This window comes from Mobula hypostoma, chromosome 2 (assembly GCF_963921235.1).
Source record: "Mobula hypostoma chromosome 2, sMobHyp1.1, whole genome shotgun sequence".
Taxonomy (NCBI): domain Eukaryota; kingdom Metazoa; phylum Chordata; class Chondrichthyes; order Myliobatiformes; family Myliobatidae; genus Mobula; species Mobula hypostoma.
The window spans coordinates 90,623,751-90,641,263 of NC_086098.1; the positions used below are offsets into that span (position 1 = coordinate 90,623,751).

Consider the following 17,513-nt stretch of genomic DNA (forward strand, 5'->3'; position numbering starts at 1 on the left):
TTGCGGTATAGTATAGCACTTTTTGCTGTTTAGGAAGTGCTTTCCTATCTTGTACTGTCCAAAGTGGATAACCTCAAATTTGCTTCCATTGGAGTGTTATCAATTTATAGCTTTTTTCATTTTGTATTTTATTTTGCCCTAATCAGAATAATTTCTATAACTTCGTCAGGTTATTTACTTATTTAGATATAGAGTGAGCTGCACCACCCACCACCCAGCAGCCCACCTATTTAACTCTAGTTTACTCACAGGGCAGTTCACAATGATCAATTAACTTACTAACTAGTACGTCTTTGGAATGTGGGTGAAAATGCACTCCTCCATGGGGAAAACGTACAGACTTCTTATAGAAGACACTGTAATTGATCTCTGATGCCCCGAGCTGTAATAATGTCATGCTAATCACTACACTGCCGTTTTGTGGATTTAAGAATATGAATAGCTGCAGAAGTAGGCTCTTGATTCTGCTCTGCCATTGGTGGAGCTTATGGGTCATTTATTTCAGTTCCACTTTCTTGCTTAATCCCCATATAACTTGATTTCTCTAGACTTCAAAGAATTGATGGTCAGTATTGATTTTGCTCAATGATGGAAGATTCCTAGTCCTGTAGAGCAGAGACTTCAAAAGTCATTTTAGTAAAGAAATTCCTCCTGATATGTTTTAATGAGATCTTCTAAACTGCAGAGTTGAAGCCCCATTCATTCTTCTTGCACTGGATTAGAAACTTCATCCCTCGATCACATTTGTTAACTTACATAACACTGAATCTGAAGCTAGTATATCCTTCCAGGGGTCAAGATTTGAAAACTATACGTAACTACAGGGGTGTGGTCTTTCCAAAGTAATGTACAGCTGTTAAGATTTTTGCCAATTTATTCCAACTACCCTTCATCAAAACCTGACAAGCCATTTCTAGTGGCTTGTTTTATCTACGTACCAGCTTTCAGTGAATTCAGTGAATAAAGCACCCAAATCTCTTTGAACACCAATGCAAAAAAGAAATCTGCTTCCCTGTTCCTTCAGTTAGTCCTGACGAAGAGTCTTGGCCTGAAACGTCGACTGCACCTCTTCCTACCGATGCTGCCTGGCCTGCTGCGTTCACCAGCAACTTTGATGTGTGTTGCTTGAATTTCCAGCATCTGCAGAATTCCTGTTGTCTGCTTCCCTGTTCTGCCTACCAAAGTGAATATCTTAACTTTTATCTTCATTCCATTTCACATGCTCTCTTTCTGGCCACGTTTTTTTTTCCTGCTTGAAGCTTTGTCATTCTTGACTTTCCCATCTAGTTTTGTATTATCAACAAAATTTGCACTTCATCTAATTGATTCAAGCAGATTGTAAATAGCTGTGGCCAATACACTGGTTCTTGTGGCCCACTAGTAATATCCTGCCAATCAGTTTTGTGTCTGTTAGTTTTTTTTCCTCTATGCTTCTATATTAGAATTAACTTAGTCTTTGTATAGCTTTTTTGGAATCTTTTACAAATATCTTCTGCAATCTAAGTGTACTATAGTTTACTAGTCATGTCCTCAAATGTTCTAATAGATCAAACTATTTTAGAGAACTTTGGTAGATCACACTCAGTCCATCTACTATTGCTACAGAAGCATTTTTTAGAATCTTGAGATATACTGTCAGTCATTAGATTCAGGGGGTTTTTGTCTGGTAATTTTTCCCTTACTGATAATTAGCTTCAGTGCTTCATTTTGACAGCCCCTTGGTTCCTCACTACATCGAGAATATGGTATATGTTCTATGCTTTGAGAATGGAAATATGTAGCTGTTTAACATCTTAGTCACTTCTATATTTTCCATCACAGTTTCTTTTCTCTCAGCTTCCAAGAAGCATCTTAAATTTGTAGATATTTGTAAAAACTTTTGAATTTTTATACAGTTTTGATCATTGATAATGATCAATTTTTGATAATTTTCCTGTTGTTCAGATATTCTCAGTCCTCAAGTTTGCTGTTCAGGTTTGCAACATCATAAGCCTCTTGATTTAAATCTGCCCATAACTACTTTCACCATGTGCTCTTGGTTATCTCCGAATCTTCAGTGGGTGTAACAGTGTTGCAAATTTTCAAATATGTCTGCTCACCATAAGGCCTCAATTTGAAATTCACCCTAGATAACTATCCCTTCAAAACTATATAATTTGCTTTATTTAAATTTGGCCCGAGTTTCAGATTAAGAATGTTGAATAAGAACTCTAAATTAAGTAATAAATAATATTACTCTTATCAAGAAATCCCTTGCGATGACCAATTTTTCCTGCTTGATTGGATAAAATAGCCTATTCCCCGGTTGGTGTTTTTGCCTAGATCTCTAGGGTATGCTTGCTGAGTTGATTTGCCCTGTCTATATTGAAGGAAAATTCTCCAGGATTATATTTTTTTTACCGTTGCTACAAGCTTTTTATCCCACCATCAAAGTCACTTATAAATACACACGCAAAATACTGGAAGATCTCCATCAGGTCAAGCAGCGTCTAAGAGGCATTAACAGCTGATATTTTGGGCCCAAAATGTTGGCTGTTTATTCCCTTCCACAGATGCTGCCTGACCTGCTGAGTTCCTCTAGTATTTTGTATTTGTTACTCTAGATTTTCAGCATCTGCAGAATTTCTTGAATTTACAAATACCATTGTTGTAGCAACCATTCAAGTCTTCTGTGGTAGCTTTAGTTACATACTGTGATTTTTTTTTGTACCTGTTCATTAATTTTGACTTGTTTAGCAACTTTCCTAGTTATGCAAACAGCTACCAGTTATAGTCTGATAGGTTTTATCGGACACTTTCTGGAAATAGATACACTTTGATGTGGGCTTCAACCAAAAACACTGCCAGTTCTTTCTTTTCACAGATGTTGCTCCAGATTTCAGTACCTGTAGTCTTTTGTGACAGCATTGATACCAGCTTGTCTACTGGTTTAATCACTTTAAAAAAAAAAATCACATTTGTCAGAAATGGGCTACAATTTACAAATGCACGTTTATGCTCTCTCATCTTGGGAAATTTTTTAAGATATTCAGTGACTGGTTTCAGTTCTTTGGATGACAAGTCTGACTAAGTTTGTAAATCTCTTAGATACAAAGTTGCAGCCTTAGAATTTCTGTTCAGTCTCCGTTTATTCATAGACCTTTGGTATTCCTTGTAATTTTGAAATGGATTCTAGGCCAACTGGTCTATTAATCCTTGGTTTCTGCTACTTGCTGTTCTTAACGAAAGTAGTGCAATGACGTGCAGTTGTCTATTCTAAAGGAAATATTCTGTTGCACAATGGAAGGAACTCCTGAAGTATGTACAAGAAGTCACTAAAATAATAGAAAATACATTTTGGTGAATGTGCAGCAAAGGCGATTAAATTTTTATAAATATATGTTGGCACCAGTGTCTAAATATTTTCTAAGTGCTACTTGGCTATCTAAATTTCATTTCTTTTCCTACAAATTAAGAATTAAGGAAGAACCAATGCCTAGATCCAAAGGGATAAAAGTATTACAGTTTGATGAAAGTAGGAATTGTATGGAGTTGGAATATGGCGGAATAATTATTTTACAATTTGAGGACCAAAGTGTTTATGTTATTTGTTTGTTTTGCTTGTATATCACAAGGATTTGTCTGAATTGATGTTCTTCTGCCGTTTTGTACACTCCCCTGTGCAAAGTGTCCAAGTATTTTTCAGAGTGCCAGTCATATTTGGTGTAAGCATGAACACATGGTCTCTTCTCCTGTGGTCTAACATTGAATATATACTGACTAGTTACATGACAGCCTAATATGGATACACCAATGCCCTTGTACAGAAAAGCCTGCAAAAAGTAGTCGATACGGTCCAGTCCTTCACAGGTAAAGTCCTCCACACCACTGAGCACATTTAAATGGAGTGCTGTCACAGGAAAGCAGCATCCATCATCAAGGATCCACACCTCCCAAGCTATGGTCTGTTTTCACTGCTGCCATCATGAAGGTGGTACAGGAGCCTGAAGACTCTCAGGGTCTTGAACTAGATGGGATAACTTTGCTCAACTTCACTGAATTGCTCCCACAACTTAGGAACTCACATTCAATGACTCTTCACCTCATGTTCTCGATATTTATTGCTTATATATTTATTATTATTAATATTTCTTTTTTCTTTTTCTATTTGCACAGCTTGGGATGTGTTTTTTTGTACATTTGTTTGTCCTGTTGGGTGTGTTTCTTGTATTTACTGTGAATGCCTGCAAGAAAATAAATCTCAGAGTTGTATATGGTGACATATATGTACTTTGATAATAGATTTACTTGGAACTTTGAATTTTTAGCTTTAGGGAATGAATGCCGAATTATGATAAATGCAGATTAAAAATATTCTATTTTTATTTCAGATTTAAAGGATAAGCTATTAGTGAAAAAGAAAGGAGAGAAAGGACCAAATAGTGCACCATCTCCAACCAGCCCTTCTGCACCTCAACCAACTGTTGAACAAATCAGACAGAATGTTCGCCATTCTCTGAAGGACATATTAGGAAAAAGGTAAAATTTTTGTTCATACATAAAAAAAAATGATTAAGTTGTCTTTGTAAATCCAATCAACCAATAAAGGTGAGAAAACACTTGGTGCGATGCCATCTCTTGAAGCAGAATTCTGCTGTTTAAACTCTATATGATAGTAGAGCTAAGTTTAAGTTAAGCTAAGTTTACTTCAAAAGTCAAAACATTGGAATATGATTATGCCATTTTGGTCCTTGTGCCTGTTATGCCATTTTGGTCCTTGTGCCTGTAATGCCATGTAATTGGCTCTGTGACTTAAAAGGATATGTTCATTATGTTTTTACTTTTCTGAGGTCTACCAGTCATATTCATTGCCTTCCATAGTAGTCAAATATCTACTGTTCCTTATTTGTAGAAGTGTTCTCCATCTTTTCTATTTCACTTCAGAAAAGCCTGGCTTCAGTTCTTTATGCTAGGCCTTCAGTCAGAATGTGAATTCCTCAGAGACAAAAGTTGCAGCCTTAGAATTCCTGTCAAGTGAAGATAGTCTATCTATCCTGTAGTTTCCTTTAATATCTTGAAAATTTCTTCAATTCACCATGAATGAAAGTTAAAAAAGACATAGATGCAGGAAATCAGAAATACAAGCAGCAAATACTCAGCAGCTAAGGCAACATCTATGGATAGAAAACCAGATTAACATTTCAGATTGGAAAGAAGGTGCAGCTAGGTAGCCTAGTGGTTAGCATAATGCTTTACAGCGTCAGTGACTATAAGATCATGTTTAATTCCTGTTGCTATCTGTAAGCAGTTTGTATGTACATCCCATGATTGTATGGGTTTCCTCTGGGTGCTCCTGTTTCCTCCCACATTTGAAAGACATAAGGGTTAGTAAGTTGTGGGCATTTTATGTTGCCGCTGGAAGCATAGTGATATCTGCGGGCTGCCCTCAGCATATCCTCGGACTGTGTTGGTTGTTGATGCAGACAATGCATTTCACTATACGCTTCGATTGTACATGACAAATAAAGCTAATCTGTTGACCTGAAATATTATGTTTCTCTCTCCATAGATGCTGAGTAACTGCAGTATTTTAGTTCACCCATTGGTAGGTGACAGGACAGATTGTTAATTGTTTTATGGGGTTCTTGGGTTTTCAATAACATTAGTTACAAGGAAGTTATGCTGATTAGCTTTTGGATATTGTATCCATTTCTGCCCATCACATCTCATAATGCTGTAAAGCTTTAGTAAGGGTTTAATGGAACTTGGCTTGAGTAATACTAAGTGTATTTTCCTTAGGGCTGCAAAGCTTAAGGGGCTATTTGTAGACACGGTTCAAAATAAATAGAGTAATGGTTTTCAGCAGCAGGTGTAGATTTAATATCTAATGCAAGAGAACCACAGTCTATGTAAACTGATTGTATTGTTCTAATACGAAATACACTGACAAGTAAGTCTAGTGGAAGCTGATTTAATAGTAGCTTTCAGCAGAATTTCTTGGGGACAATGTTGCATAAGGTGGGGGAAAGTTGCATATGGTGGAGGAAGCTCTTCTATGTTGTTTAATTTTATTTTGTGTCTCTTACTCATGAGCTATATACTGCAACTGATAATAATAACTACTTTTGAATTAAACAAAACAAATTTCACTTTTGTTCAGGCTTTCGGAGTCGGATTTGAAAGTTCCAGAGGAACGCGCAACCAAGGTTGCAGCCAGAATTGAGAGAAAGCTGTTTTCTTTTTATGGGGACACAGATACTAAATACAAAAGCAAGTACAGGAGCTTGATGTTTAATCTCAAAGATCCCAAGAATCAAGTATGTAAATAGTGATGTTGACAAAATAATTATTGTATTTTGAAAATGCGTTATGAACATCTTTTTCAAAGATTATAATGCAATAGAACTTAATTGTCAAAGCTGCTCTCGGGATTGGCTAGATGAGAGTTGTCCATGAACCAACTTTGTTGTCAAGCAAAGCTGAGTCATTGCTATAGTGCTTTACTCCGGCTTTCTCTCGCATAATCCCCCCACCTTGCCCCACGCACCCAACAGGCAGCCCACTGTGAGCTGTAGCAATTGAGCTGCAGTGCATAGAAGACACTTGTGAATACTCACAGAATGTTCTGGGTATCTGGAACACACTGCCTGCAATGGTAGGGGAAGCAGCTACATTAGTGGTGTTTAAGCCTGAATATGCAGGGGATAGAGGGACTTGGATAATGTGCAGGCAGAAGGGGTGTCGGTGATAATAAATCTGATTCAAATCTGATTCTAAATGTGTTTGGTGTAGATCATCAATCAAATTTCATGGAGAAGCTGGCAAGACATTGTGCACCAAAGGGCCTATTCCTGTGCTGCACGTTTTCATTATTCTCGTGTTTGGAGGTAGATCTCTAAGCCATTGTTCATTACTTTTTCTGAGCATATGGGAGCATTGGTCTTGCGCTTCTGCAAAGCAGAAGTCCTCTGCTAATCTGTTCCTCCTAAACCACGGTGACCTCCTATGATAAAGGTACAAAACAATACTCAAGAAAATGCAGGCATTTCCTGTACCTTGGGTGGCAGCTGTCAGTGAAGGAAGATGTTGATGATGAGGTTCACCATTGTCCTCAGTAGGCCAGCTTAGCATTAGGCAATTAGAGGACCCTAATCATCTGAGATATTCCCAATATTCGTTACTACCATCAGGGAAGAGGTACAGGAGTCTGAAGACAAATACTCAATATATTACCAACAGCTTCTTTCCCTCCTTCATCAAAATTCTGAACAATACATAAGTCCATGGACATTATCTCATTATTTGCTCTTTTTGTAGTACTTATTTATATTTTTCTATATTCTTATTGTATCTTATATTCATTTAATTATATATTGCACTGCATTGCTGTTGCAGAACAACACATTTCCTGGTGTGTCAGTGATAATAAATCTGATTCTAAATGTGTCTGGTGTAGATCATCAATCAGATTTCTTGGAGAAGCTTGCAAGAATGGTCCTTATCTTTTGGATGTTTCTGAGAATTGGAATATGAGCTCAGTGGCAACTTTATTAGATACAGCTGTACACCTTATACAGGTGTATCTAATCAAGACAATCATGTGCAGCTATGGGCAAGAGGTTCAGTTATTGTTCAGACCAAACATCAGAACGGAGAACAAATGTAATCAAAGTGACTCGTGGAATTATTGTTGGTGCCATATGGAGTGGCTTGACTGTTGCAGAAACTGCTGATCTCTTGGGATTTTCAAGCATAACGGTCTCTAGAGCTGTCAGAGAATGGTTTGAGAAACATAAAACATCCTGTGAGTGATGGTTCTGTGTGTTAAAATGCCTTGTTAATGAGAGAATCAGAAGGGAATGGCCAGACATATTCAAGATGACAGGAAGTTGACTAACTTAAATAAAATGCATTACAACATCTCTGAATCTGAAGAAGAGCATCTCTGAATGCTCAACACGTCAAACCTGAAGTGAATAGGCTACAGCAGCAGAAGACCACATTGGATTCTACTCCTGTACCTAATAAAATGGCCACTGAATGTATAGAGCAGACATGTCAAAAAATTAGAGAGGTACTACCTATTTTCTGCAAAGTCCTCCGTATCTACTGGCAAGATAAGCAAACCAATACCATTGACCAACATTCCCAGCACCAAGGCTCTGAATATACTCTGCTGGCTCTACAGACAGGTCATTTCATTCACATAAGTCCATAATACATTGGAGCACAATTAGGCCATTCGGCCATTGAATTTACTCCACCATTTGATCCTGGCTGATCCATTTCCTCCTCAGCCCCAATCTCCTGCCAACTTTTCCATAAGCTTTCATGCCCTGACTTATCGAGAATCTGTCAACCTCCACCTTAAATACACTCAATGATTTGGCCTCTACGGTCACCTGTGGCAATGAATTCCACAGATTCACCACCCTCTGGCTGAAGAAATTCCTCCTTATCTCCATTTGAAATGGATGTCCTCTATTCTGATGTGTCCTCTGGTCCACTATAGGGAACATTCTCTCCACATCCATTCTATCTAGGCCTTTCAACTTTCAATAGACTTCAATGAGATTTCCCCCCCCCCCCCAATTCTTCTAAATAGAGTATATTCCAAGAGCCATCAAATGCTCATATGGTAAGCCTTTCAATCCCAGAATCATTTTTGTGAACTTTCTTTGAACCCTCTCCAAAGGCAGCACACTGTTTCTTAGATGAGGGGCCCACAACTTCTCACGATACTGCACGTGAGGTCTCACCAGTGCTTTATAAAGCCTCAGCATTACATTCTTGCTTTTGTATTCTAGTCCTCTCAAAATGAATGCTATCATTGCATTTGCCTTCCTCACCACAGACTCAACCTGCAGGTTAACTGTTAGGGAATCCTTGGCACCTGAGATTTTTGAATTTTCTCCCCATTTAGAAAATAGTCTATGCTGTTACTCCTATCAAAGTGCATGACCATACATTGCCCCACACTATATTCAATCTGCCAGTGCTTTGTCCATTCTCCTAATCTGCCCAGATCCCACTACCTACCTCTCCACCTATCTTCATATTGTCCACAAACTTGGCCACAAAGCCATCAATTCTGTCATCCAAATCACTGGCGTACAACGTAAAAAGAAGCGGTCCCAATACCGACCTGTGCGGAGCACCACTAGTCATCAGCAGCCAATCAGAAAGGCTCCCTTTCTTCCCACTCTTTGCTTCCTGTCATCAGCTGATGCTCTACGCATGCTGGTATCTTTCCTGTAATACCATTGGTTCTTATCTTGCTAAGTAGCCACGTGTGCGGCAAAGGCCTTCGGAAAATCCAAATACGCATGTCCACCGATTCTTCCTTGTCTGTACTGCTTGTTATTTCCTCAAAGAATTCCAACAAATCTGTCTGGGTCCCATTTATGGAAACCAAAATGACTTTGACCTATTTTATCATGCGCCTCCAAGTATCCCAACACCTCATCCTTAACAATACCCTCCAACATCTATATTTTTTTCCTTTCTTCTGCCTCCCTCCCTCCCTCCCGTCTTGAAGAGTGGAGTGATATTTGCAGTTTTCCAGTCCTGGAACCATCTAGTCCAGGTGACCTTTCAGTTTCCCAAACACTTTCTGCCCAGTAATAGCAACTACACTCACTCTGTCCCGACACTCTTGAAAATCCAACATACTGCTAGTGTCTTCCATAGTGCAGGCTAATGCAAAATATTTAGATTGTTTGACATTTCCTTGTCCCTCATTCCTACCACTCCAGCGTTACCTCCTAGAAGTACAATATCTACTGTCTCCTCTCTTTTACTCTTTATATTTCTGAAAAAACATTTGGTATCCTCTTTGATATTATTGGCCAGCTTACCTTCATATTTCATCACTTTGCTCCTTATGGCTTTTTTAGTTTTTTTTTAAAAGCTTCCCAATCCTAACCCTCCCCAATAGTTCTAGCAAACTGCCTGCAAGGATATTCGGCCCCCTCAGGTTCAGGTGTAACCCGTCCCTTTTGTACAGGCCATACTTTCCCCAGAGGAGATCCAAATGATTCAGAAATCTGAAACTCTGTCCCTGCACCAGTTTCTCAACCACATTCAAAATCATCCTGTTCTTATCTTCAGTGGCACGTGGCACAGGCTGCAAAATGGATGTTACTACCCTGGACACCCTGCTTTTCAGCTTTCTTCCTAGCTCCCTGAATTCTCTCTTCAGGACCTCCTTTTTCCAACCTATGTCATTTGTGCCAATACACATACCAAGACTTCTGGCTGCTCTGCCTCCCTCTTTAGAATGCTGTGCTCATGACCGAGACGTCCCTAACCGGAGACATCCCTGACCCTGGCACCTGGGACGCAACATACATTGATGTCTCTAGCACATCTGCAGAATCTCATGTCTACTCCTCTAACAATGGAATTCCCTATTACTACTGCAGTCATTTTCTCTCCCCTTCATTTCTGAGCCACTTCATCTTGATCTCTGAGGCTTCCCCTGGTAGGTCCGCCCTCCCCCCACCTCCCTACGGTATCCAAAGTTGAGAGGAATGGCCACAGGAGAACTCTGTAATGGTTGTCCATTTTCTTTTGACAGTGATAGTCACTCAGGTGCCTGCCTCCTGCAAATTAGGGGTGACCACCTCCCTGTAGTTCTTATCTGTCACCTCCTTAATTTCAACTTTGTGAACTCAAGATAGCCAGAGACCCTATCTCCTTTCAAAGGTCCCTTTGCAATATTATGCTGAAGGGTTAGGAACAGTTATTTATTGTGTTCTGGTCACTGATTCACTCAGCCACAATCAATAATAATTTCGTTATTATCACATTTATGTTGTTCAAGCTTGCTACATGTGTTGTGTGTTAGCTGCTGTGTCTTGTATTACTATAGTGGCTGCTCTTCAGAAGTACTCAATGGGCTATAAAGCACTTTGTTACGTGTGATTTTCTGAAAGGCACTGATTTAATCAAAGACTTTCTCTGCTTCTTTACTCTTTTTTTCTTCCCAATCTCTATTCAGATGTTAAATCTATTTTATGTCATTGTTAGATTCCTTTATTTAATATCCAGTTGGAATGACTAGTAACTGTTTTCTGAAAGTATACAACAGAGTTTTCAAACACCAAGTTTAATGTACTTGGAGTGGCTTTTAACATACTCATACTAGATGTGAATTTGATTCCTAAATTGTTCACTTGTGAGAAATAAAGGAATATTTTACTTAATTGAATCCAAGCTTGTCTATTCCCCCATGTTGGTCTACTTGCAAGATGTGGTTTTATACTAAATTAAAAGAGGTGTGGGATAGCTTTCTGAGATGAAAAGTTTTACACTATGAGATCAATAGGTTTGAAATTTGGATTAAAACCAGTTTTCTGAGATGTTATCTATTTTTGGTATAAATATATACTTTTGTGAGGTGGAAGTGCTAACATAACTGTACTCAAAAATATTCTGACTCTGCTTTCAGGAGAATTGAAAATCTGGCATTTAGTTCATTTTATCCCCAGTGATGAAATAAATGTGCTCTAATTCTAAAATTCTTGCTACCATGGCTAAGCCTTCATATGTTCTGCTTTATGTAAGGATACAATTCCTTTCTTCGGGTATGTTGGCACTGGAAGCCTGATAACTTCTCTCAGACAGTTTGGTCTGACGCAAAATGATGCAAGTGACAAACTTATTTATTTATTTTTAGAGATGCAGCACAGACAGGCCCTCTGGTCCATTGAGCAGCACCGCCCAGTGACCCACATTTAACATTAGACAAATCACAGTACAATTTACAATGACCAAATAAAATACTAACCTGTACTACTTTGGACAGTGGGAGGAAACACTCATGGGCACAGAAAAAACATGCATCTCCTCACTGATGGTGCTGGAATTGAACTCTGAACTCCTGGAATACCCCAAGCTGTAATAGTGTCATGCTAACTAGATTCCTCTTCTCTGTCATGTTGTTTTGATGATGCCATTTTATATGCTTTTTTTTTACTTGATCCTCAACTGGATTTCCCTGCTGAATTAAGAGGAACCTTGACTTTACTTTCATTTCCAACACTTTGCATTTAATCCCCTTTTGTTTCTTGTCCTCACCCATGTTAAATGAAGCTCAATGTAATCTGTCAGAAAAGTACCTAATTTCCTGATTAGGAATGTTAAAGCTTTGCAGACTCAACACTGTATTTACTAATTTCAGAAAATGAATATTTGCAGCATATATATCAATTTGCAGTACTTAGTAATTCCAGTTAATTATTTTATATATTCACCTCATCTAGGCTTTTGATGCTGGACAATGTTCTGATTCTGATTCCCTCACCTGAAGTCTGAACAGATTGCACAACCTATAGACTAATTTTCAAGGACTCTACCACTTATATTCACAGTTATTTATTTACTTTTACTTTTTGTATTTGCACATTTTTTTGCACGTTAGTTTATTAGTAAACGTGTAGTTTTTCATTGATTCTATTGTGTTTCTTTGATCTACTGTGAATGCCTGCAAGAAAATGAATCTCAGGATAGGATATGGTGACATAGATAATAAATTTACTTTGAACTTTGAACTTCTTTTTTCCTTTCTCTTCTTTCCCCATCCACCTGGCCTTGCTTCCTAAGACCACAATTTCCAATTCTGACTAAAGATCCTTGATCTGAAATGTGAACTTAAACATTTGTTTACAGTTGTTGTTTGAATATTTTCAACATTCAATCTTTATTTCAGCCTTTTGTTTATTAACATAAGTAACTGTCTTGCAGTACCAGTTAATTGTCGGTAAATAGCAAAGAATATTAAAATTAGAGGTTTTTATACCTTTGCAAGGTATTTTTTTTTATTCATTGTGCCTAATCAATACTTAAATACTTTAAGTCAGATTGTGGTACTGGTTCTATTGCTTTGATTTGACAAATTAATTTGTTTTATTAATTATTAGTGGGTCTTAACCCCCATATCCAACAGTTCTGTGAGAATACTTTAACCAGAAACACTACATTGGTTCAAGAAGGTTATTTGTCATCAATTTCTCAAGGGTAATCAAGAATACACAAAAAATTTGAGTCTTGTCAGTGACACTGTCCTTCTGAAAAATGAACTGGAAAAAACTTTAATGAAGACACCCTGAAGATTGAAGTATTTCTATTATTTATAGTTTATTAATCAAATAGTATTAAATGATCGCGAGGGAAATTGATTAAAAGTGATAACCTTATCTGGTGATGTGGAAATTCCAATGGTTCAGCATCACTCTATCAGTTAATGGTTGCCACAGTTCCTTCCCTCTCATCAAGGCCCCAAGTTACTCTGCTCCCTCTTCATTCTTCAGGACCCTGGTTCCTCTGCTTCCTTCCGACTCAGCAGGCTTTGATTCCCATGTCTTCTTCCTATTCACCAGGGCAAATGTTGCCATGCTCCTTCCATAATCACCAAAGGCCTAGTTCCTGTACTCCCTTCCCACTCAGTGGGGCCTAGTTCCCACTCTCCCTTCCCACTTACTGGGACCAGATTCGCATGCTGTGGTACCACTGGGGCCCAGGTCCGTGCTTCCTTCCTCCTCCAATTAAACGCATGATTCACTGGGAAATGTTTATCATTTTCATCTGCCTGTCTTGAAGCTTTAAAATAATATCAAAAATAACTAAAAATTCAACTTCATCACAGTTACTTATGATTTGCTGAACAATTATTTGTTGCACAGAAAAATAAGCCAAGCTTTTTTAAACATAAATCAAAATTTATGCTGAAACATTTCAGGTGTTGTTCAAGCGAGTGTTGAAAGGTGACATCTTACCTGATCATTTAATTCGTATGAGTCCAGAGGAACTGGCGTCCAAGGAATTGGCTGCATGGAGACAGCGAGAGAATAGACATGTGAGACCTGTTTTGAATATTACTTATTTTTATCCTTTTATATCCTTAATCGCCTTCAAATGATCTATCTGCTGTTTCAGTGGAGATGTTAACTTGTTATTCCTTTTCCAGAAATAATTTTCTTTCTGTTGCTGAGATGAATGTACATTTATACAGTTTATACAATTTATACATTTATATAGTTGATGATCATAATGTTCATTTGCCAAGAGTAGGGCATCTAGTTAGCAAAAGCAAATCTGGCAGATCATAACTGCTCTTCATGTTCAATCGTATGATAGTAATGGATCTCTGAAATAATTTTAATTGTACATTTCTTTTCTCATTTTTCTTCAAGTGAGCAATAACGTATTGATAGAAGTTCTCAGAGTGTAGTTAAATCTGGATTTACAGTTCTAAATAACATACTTAGATCTGCAGTTCTCTGAATCCCTAGAATGATTAATAATATAATACCTATTTAATTTGGTTGGAGCACAGAACTGGATACTTTAGTGGTTAGCTTTATTTTATTAGTAGATTATGCAGAATGTTTTTAAGTGCTTCAGTAAGTGTGAAAGAGTGTGTGACAGGTTAGAGCAGTGGTTCTCAATGTAGGTCATTTCTGATTTCGTAGGGCCTACAAGTTGTAAACAAGGAACTGGGAGCCACAGGTGTTTCTGAATGGGCCAGTTTTTAATGAAAGATTACTAAGATACATAAATAAAGAACTGACTGTGTGTAATTTAACTACAACAACCCTGAATGAAATGGGTGGGAAAATATGTTAAGATGATGGAACAAAACAGTTTAGCCTGTGTGTGGGGGAGGGGTGCAACATGTCGATCATTATCTCTGCTCCTACTGGACCATGCACAAATCACCATACACACCCTGAAAAGACCTGCTGGAGATGCAGGTTCCAGATTGGGTGGTGGTTTAATTTGGATTGAATGTGAATGAAGTTGAGTTGCAAAGCGATGGAACATCTCCAGCAGGAAGAGGAGGGCAGTTGTGATAGGGGACTCGATAGTAAGGGGGTCAGATAGGCGATTCTGTGGATGCAGTCCAGAGACCCGGATGGTAGTTTGCCTCCCTGGTGCCAGGGTCCGGGATATTTCTGATCGTGTCCAAGATATCCTGAAGTGGGAGGGTGAGGAGCCAGAGGTCGTGGTACATGTAGGTACCAATGACATAGGTAGGAAAAGGGATGAGGTCCTGAAAGGAGAATATAGGGAGCTAGGAAGGGAGTTGAGAAAAAGGACAGCAAAGGTAGTAATCTCGGGATTACTGCCTGTGCCACGCGACAGTGAGAGTAGGAATGCGATGAGGTGGAGGATAAATGTGTGGCTGAGGGATTGGAGCAGGGGGCAGGGATTCAAGTTTTTGGATCATTGGGACTTCTTTTGGCACAGGCATGACCTGTACAAAAAGGACAGGTTACACTTGAATCCTAGGGGGACCAATATCCTGGCAGGGAGATTAGCGGGGGCTACTGAGGTGATTTTAAACTAGAATGGTTGGGGGGTGGGAATCAAATTAAAGAGGCTAGGTGTGAGGAGGTTAGTTCACAACAGAGGGATGGGAACCAGTGCAGAGAGACAGAGGGGTGTAAAGTGAGGGTAGAAGCAAAAAGTACAAAGGAGAAAAGTAAAAGTGGCAGGCCGACGAATTCAGGGCAAGCATTAAAAAGGGCCACTTTTCAATATAATTGTATAAGGGCAAAGAGAGTTGTAAAAGAGCGCCTGAAGGCTTTATGTGTCAATGCAAGGAGCATTCGTAATAAGGTGGATGAATTGAAAGTGCAGATTGTTATTAATGATTATGATATAGTTGGGATCACAGAGACATGGCTCCAGGGTGACCAGGGATGGGAGCTCAACGTTCAGGGATATTCAATATTCAGGAGGGATAGACATGAAGGAAGGGGAGGTGGGGTGGCGTTGCTGGTTAAAGAAGAGATTAACGCAATAGAAAGGGAGGACATAAGCCGGGAAGATGTGGAATCGATATGGGTAGAGCTGCGTAACACCAAGGGGCAGAAGACGCTGGTGGGAGTTGTGCACAGGCCACCTAACAGTATTAGTGAGGTCGGAGATGGTATTAAACAGGAAATTAGAAATGTGTGCAATAAAGGAACAGCAGTTATAATGGGTGACTTCAATCTACATGTAGACTGGGTGAACCAAATTGGTAAAGGTGCTGAGGAAGAGGATTTCTTGGAATGTATGCGGGATGGTTTTTTGAACCAACATGTCGAGGAACCAACTAGAGAGCAGGCTATTCTGGACTGGGTTTTGAGCAATGAGGAAGGGTTAATTAGCGATCTTGTCGTGAGAGGCCCCTTGGGTAAGAGTGACCATAATATGGTGGAATTCTTCATTAAGATGGAGAGTGACATAGTTAATTCAGAAACAAAGGTTCTGAACTTAAAGAGGGGTAACTTTGAAGGTATGAGACGTGAATTAGCTAAGATAGACTGGCAAATGACACTTAAGGGATTGACGGTGGATATGCAATGGCAAGCATTTAAAGGTTGCATGGATGAACTACAACAATTGTTCATCCCAGTTTGGCAAAAGAATAAATCAAGGAAGGTAGTACACCCGTGGCTGACAAGAGAAATTAGGGATAGTATCAATTCCAAAGAAGAAGCATACAAATTAGCCAGAGAAAGTGGCTCACCTGAGGACTGGGAGAAATTCAGAGTTCAGCAGAGGAGGACAAAGGGCTTAATTAGGAAGGGGAAAAAAGATTATGAGAGAAAACTGGCAGGGAACATAAAAACGGACTGTAAAAGCTTTTATAGATATGTAAAAAGGAAAAGACTGGAAAAGACAAATGTAGGTCCCCTGCAGACAGAAACAGGTGAATTGATTATGGGGAGCAAGGACATGGCAGACCAATTGAATAATTACTTTGGTTCTGTCTTCACTAAGGAGGACATAAATAATCTTCCAGAAATAGTAAGGGACAGAGGGTCCAGTGAGATGGAGGAACTGAGCGAAATACATGTTAGTAGGGAAGTGGTGTTAGGTAAATTGAAGGGATTGAAGGCAGATAAATCCCCAGGGCCAGATGGTCTGCATCCTAGAGTGCTTAAAGAAGTAGCCCAAGAAATAGTGGATGCATTAGTGATAATTTTTCAAAACTCGTTAGATTCTGGACTAGTTCCTGAGGATTGGAGGGTGGCTAATGTAACCCCACTTTTTAAAAAAGGAGGGAGAGAGAAACCGGGGAATTATAGACCGGTTAGCCTAACGTCGGTGGTGGGGAAACTGCTGGAGTCAGTTATCAAGGATGTGATAACAGCAGATTTGGAAAGCGGTGAAATGATCGGACAAAGTCAGCATGGATTTGTGAAAGGAAAATCATGTCTGACGAATCTCATAGAATTTTTTGAGGATGTAACCAGTAGAGTGGATAGGGGAGAACCAGTGGATGTGGTATATTTGGATTTTCAAAAGGCTTTTGACAAGGTCCCACACAGGAGATTAGTGTGCAAACTTAAAGCACACGGTATTGGGGGTAAGGTATTGGTGTGGGTGGAGAATTGGTTAGCAGACAGGAAGCAAAGAGTGGGAATAAACGGGATCTTTTCAGAATGGCAGGCAGTGACTAGTGGGGTACCGCAAGGCTCAGTGCTGGGACCCCAGTTGTTTACAATATATATTAATGACTTGGATGAGGGAATTAA

General features: G+C 39.1%; 1 protein-coding gene across 8 annotated transcripts in view; it reads left to right on the forward strand.

Moving 5' to 3' along the window:
• Window positions 1–17,513, forward strand: part of phf3 (PHD finger protein 3) — a 173,912-nt gene that overhangs the window by 82,788 nt on the left and 73,611 nt on the right. For all 8 annotated transcript variants that reach the window (XM_063040252.1, XM_063040224.1, XM_063040260.1 and 5 more), the window contains 3 exons: window positions 4,371–4,518; window positions 6,140–6,296; window positions 13,721–13,837. In XM_063040252.1, coding sequence (XP_062896322.1) covers window positions 4,371–4,518; window positions 6,140–6,296; window positions 13,721–13,837 — 422 coding nt within the window. The remainder of the gene's footprint in view (window positions 1–4,370; window positions 4,519–6,139; window positions 6,297–13,720; window positions 13,838–17,513) is intronic.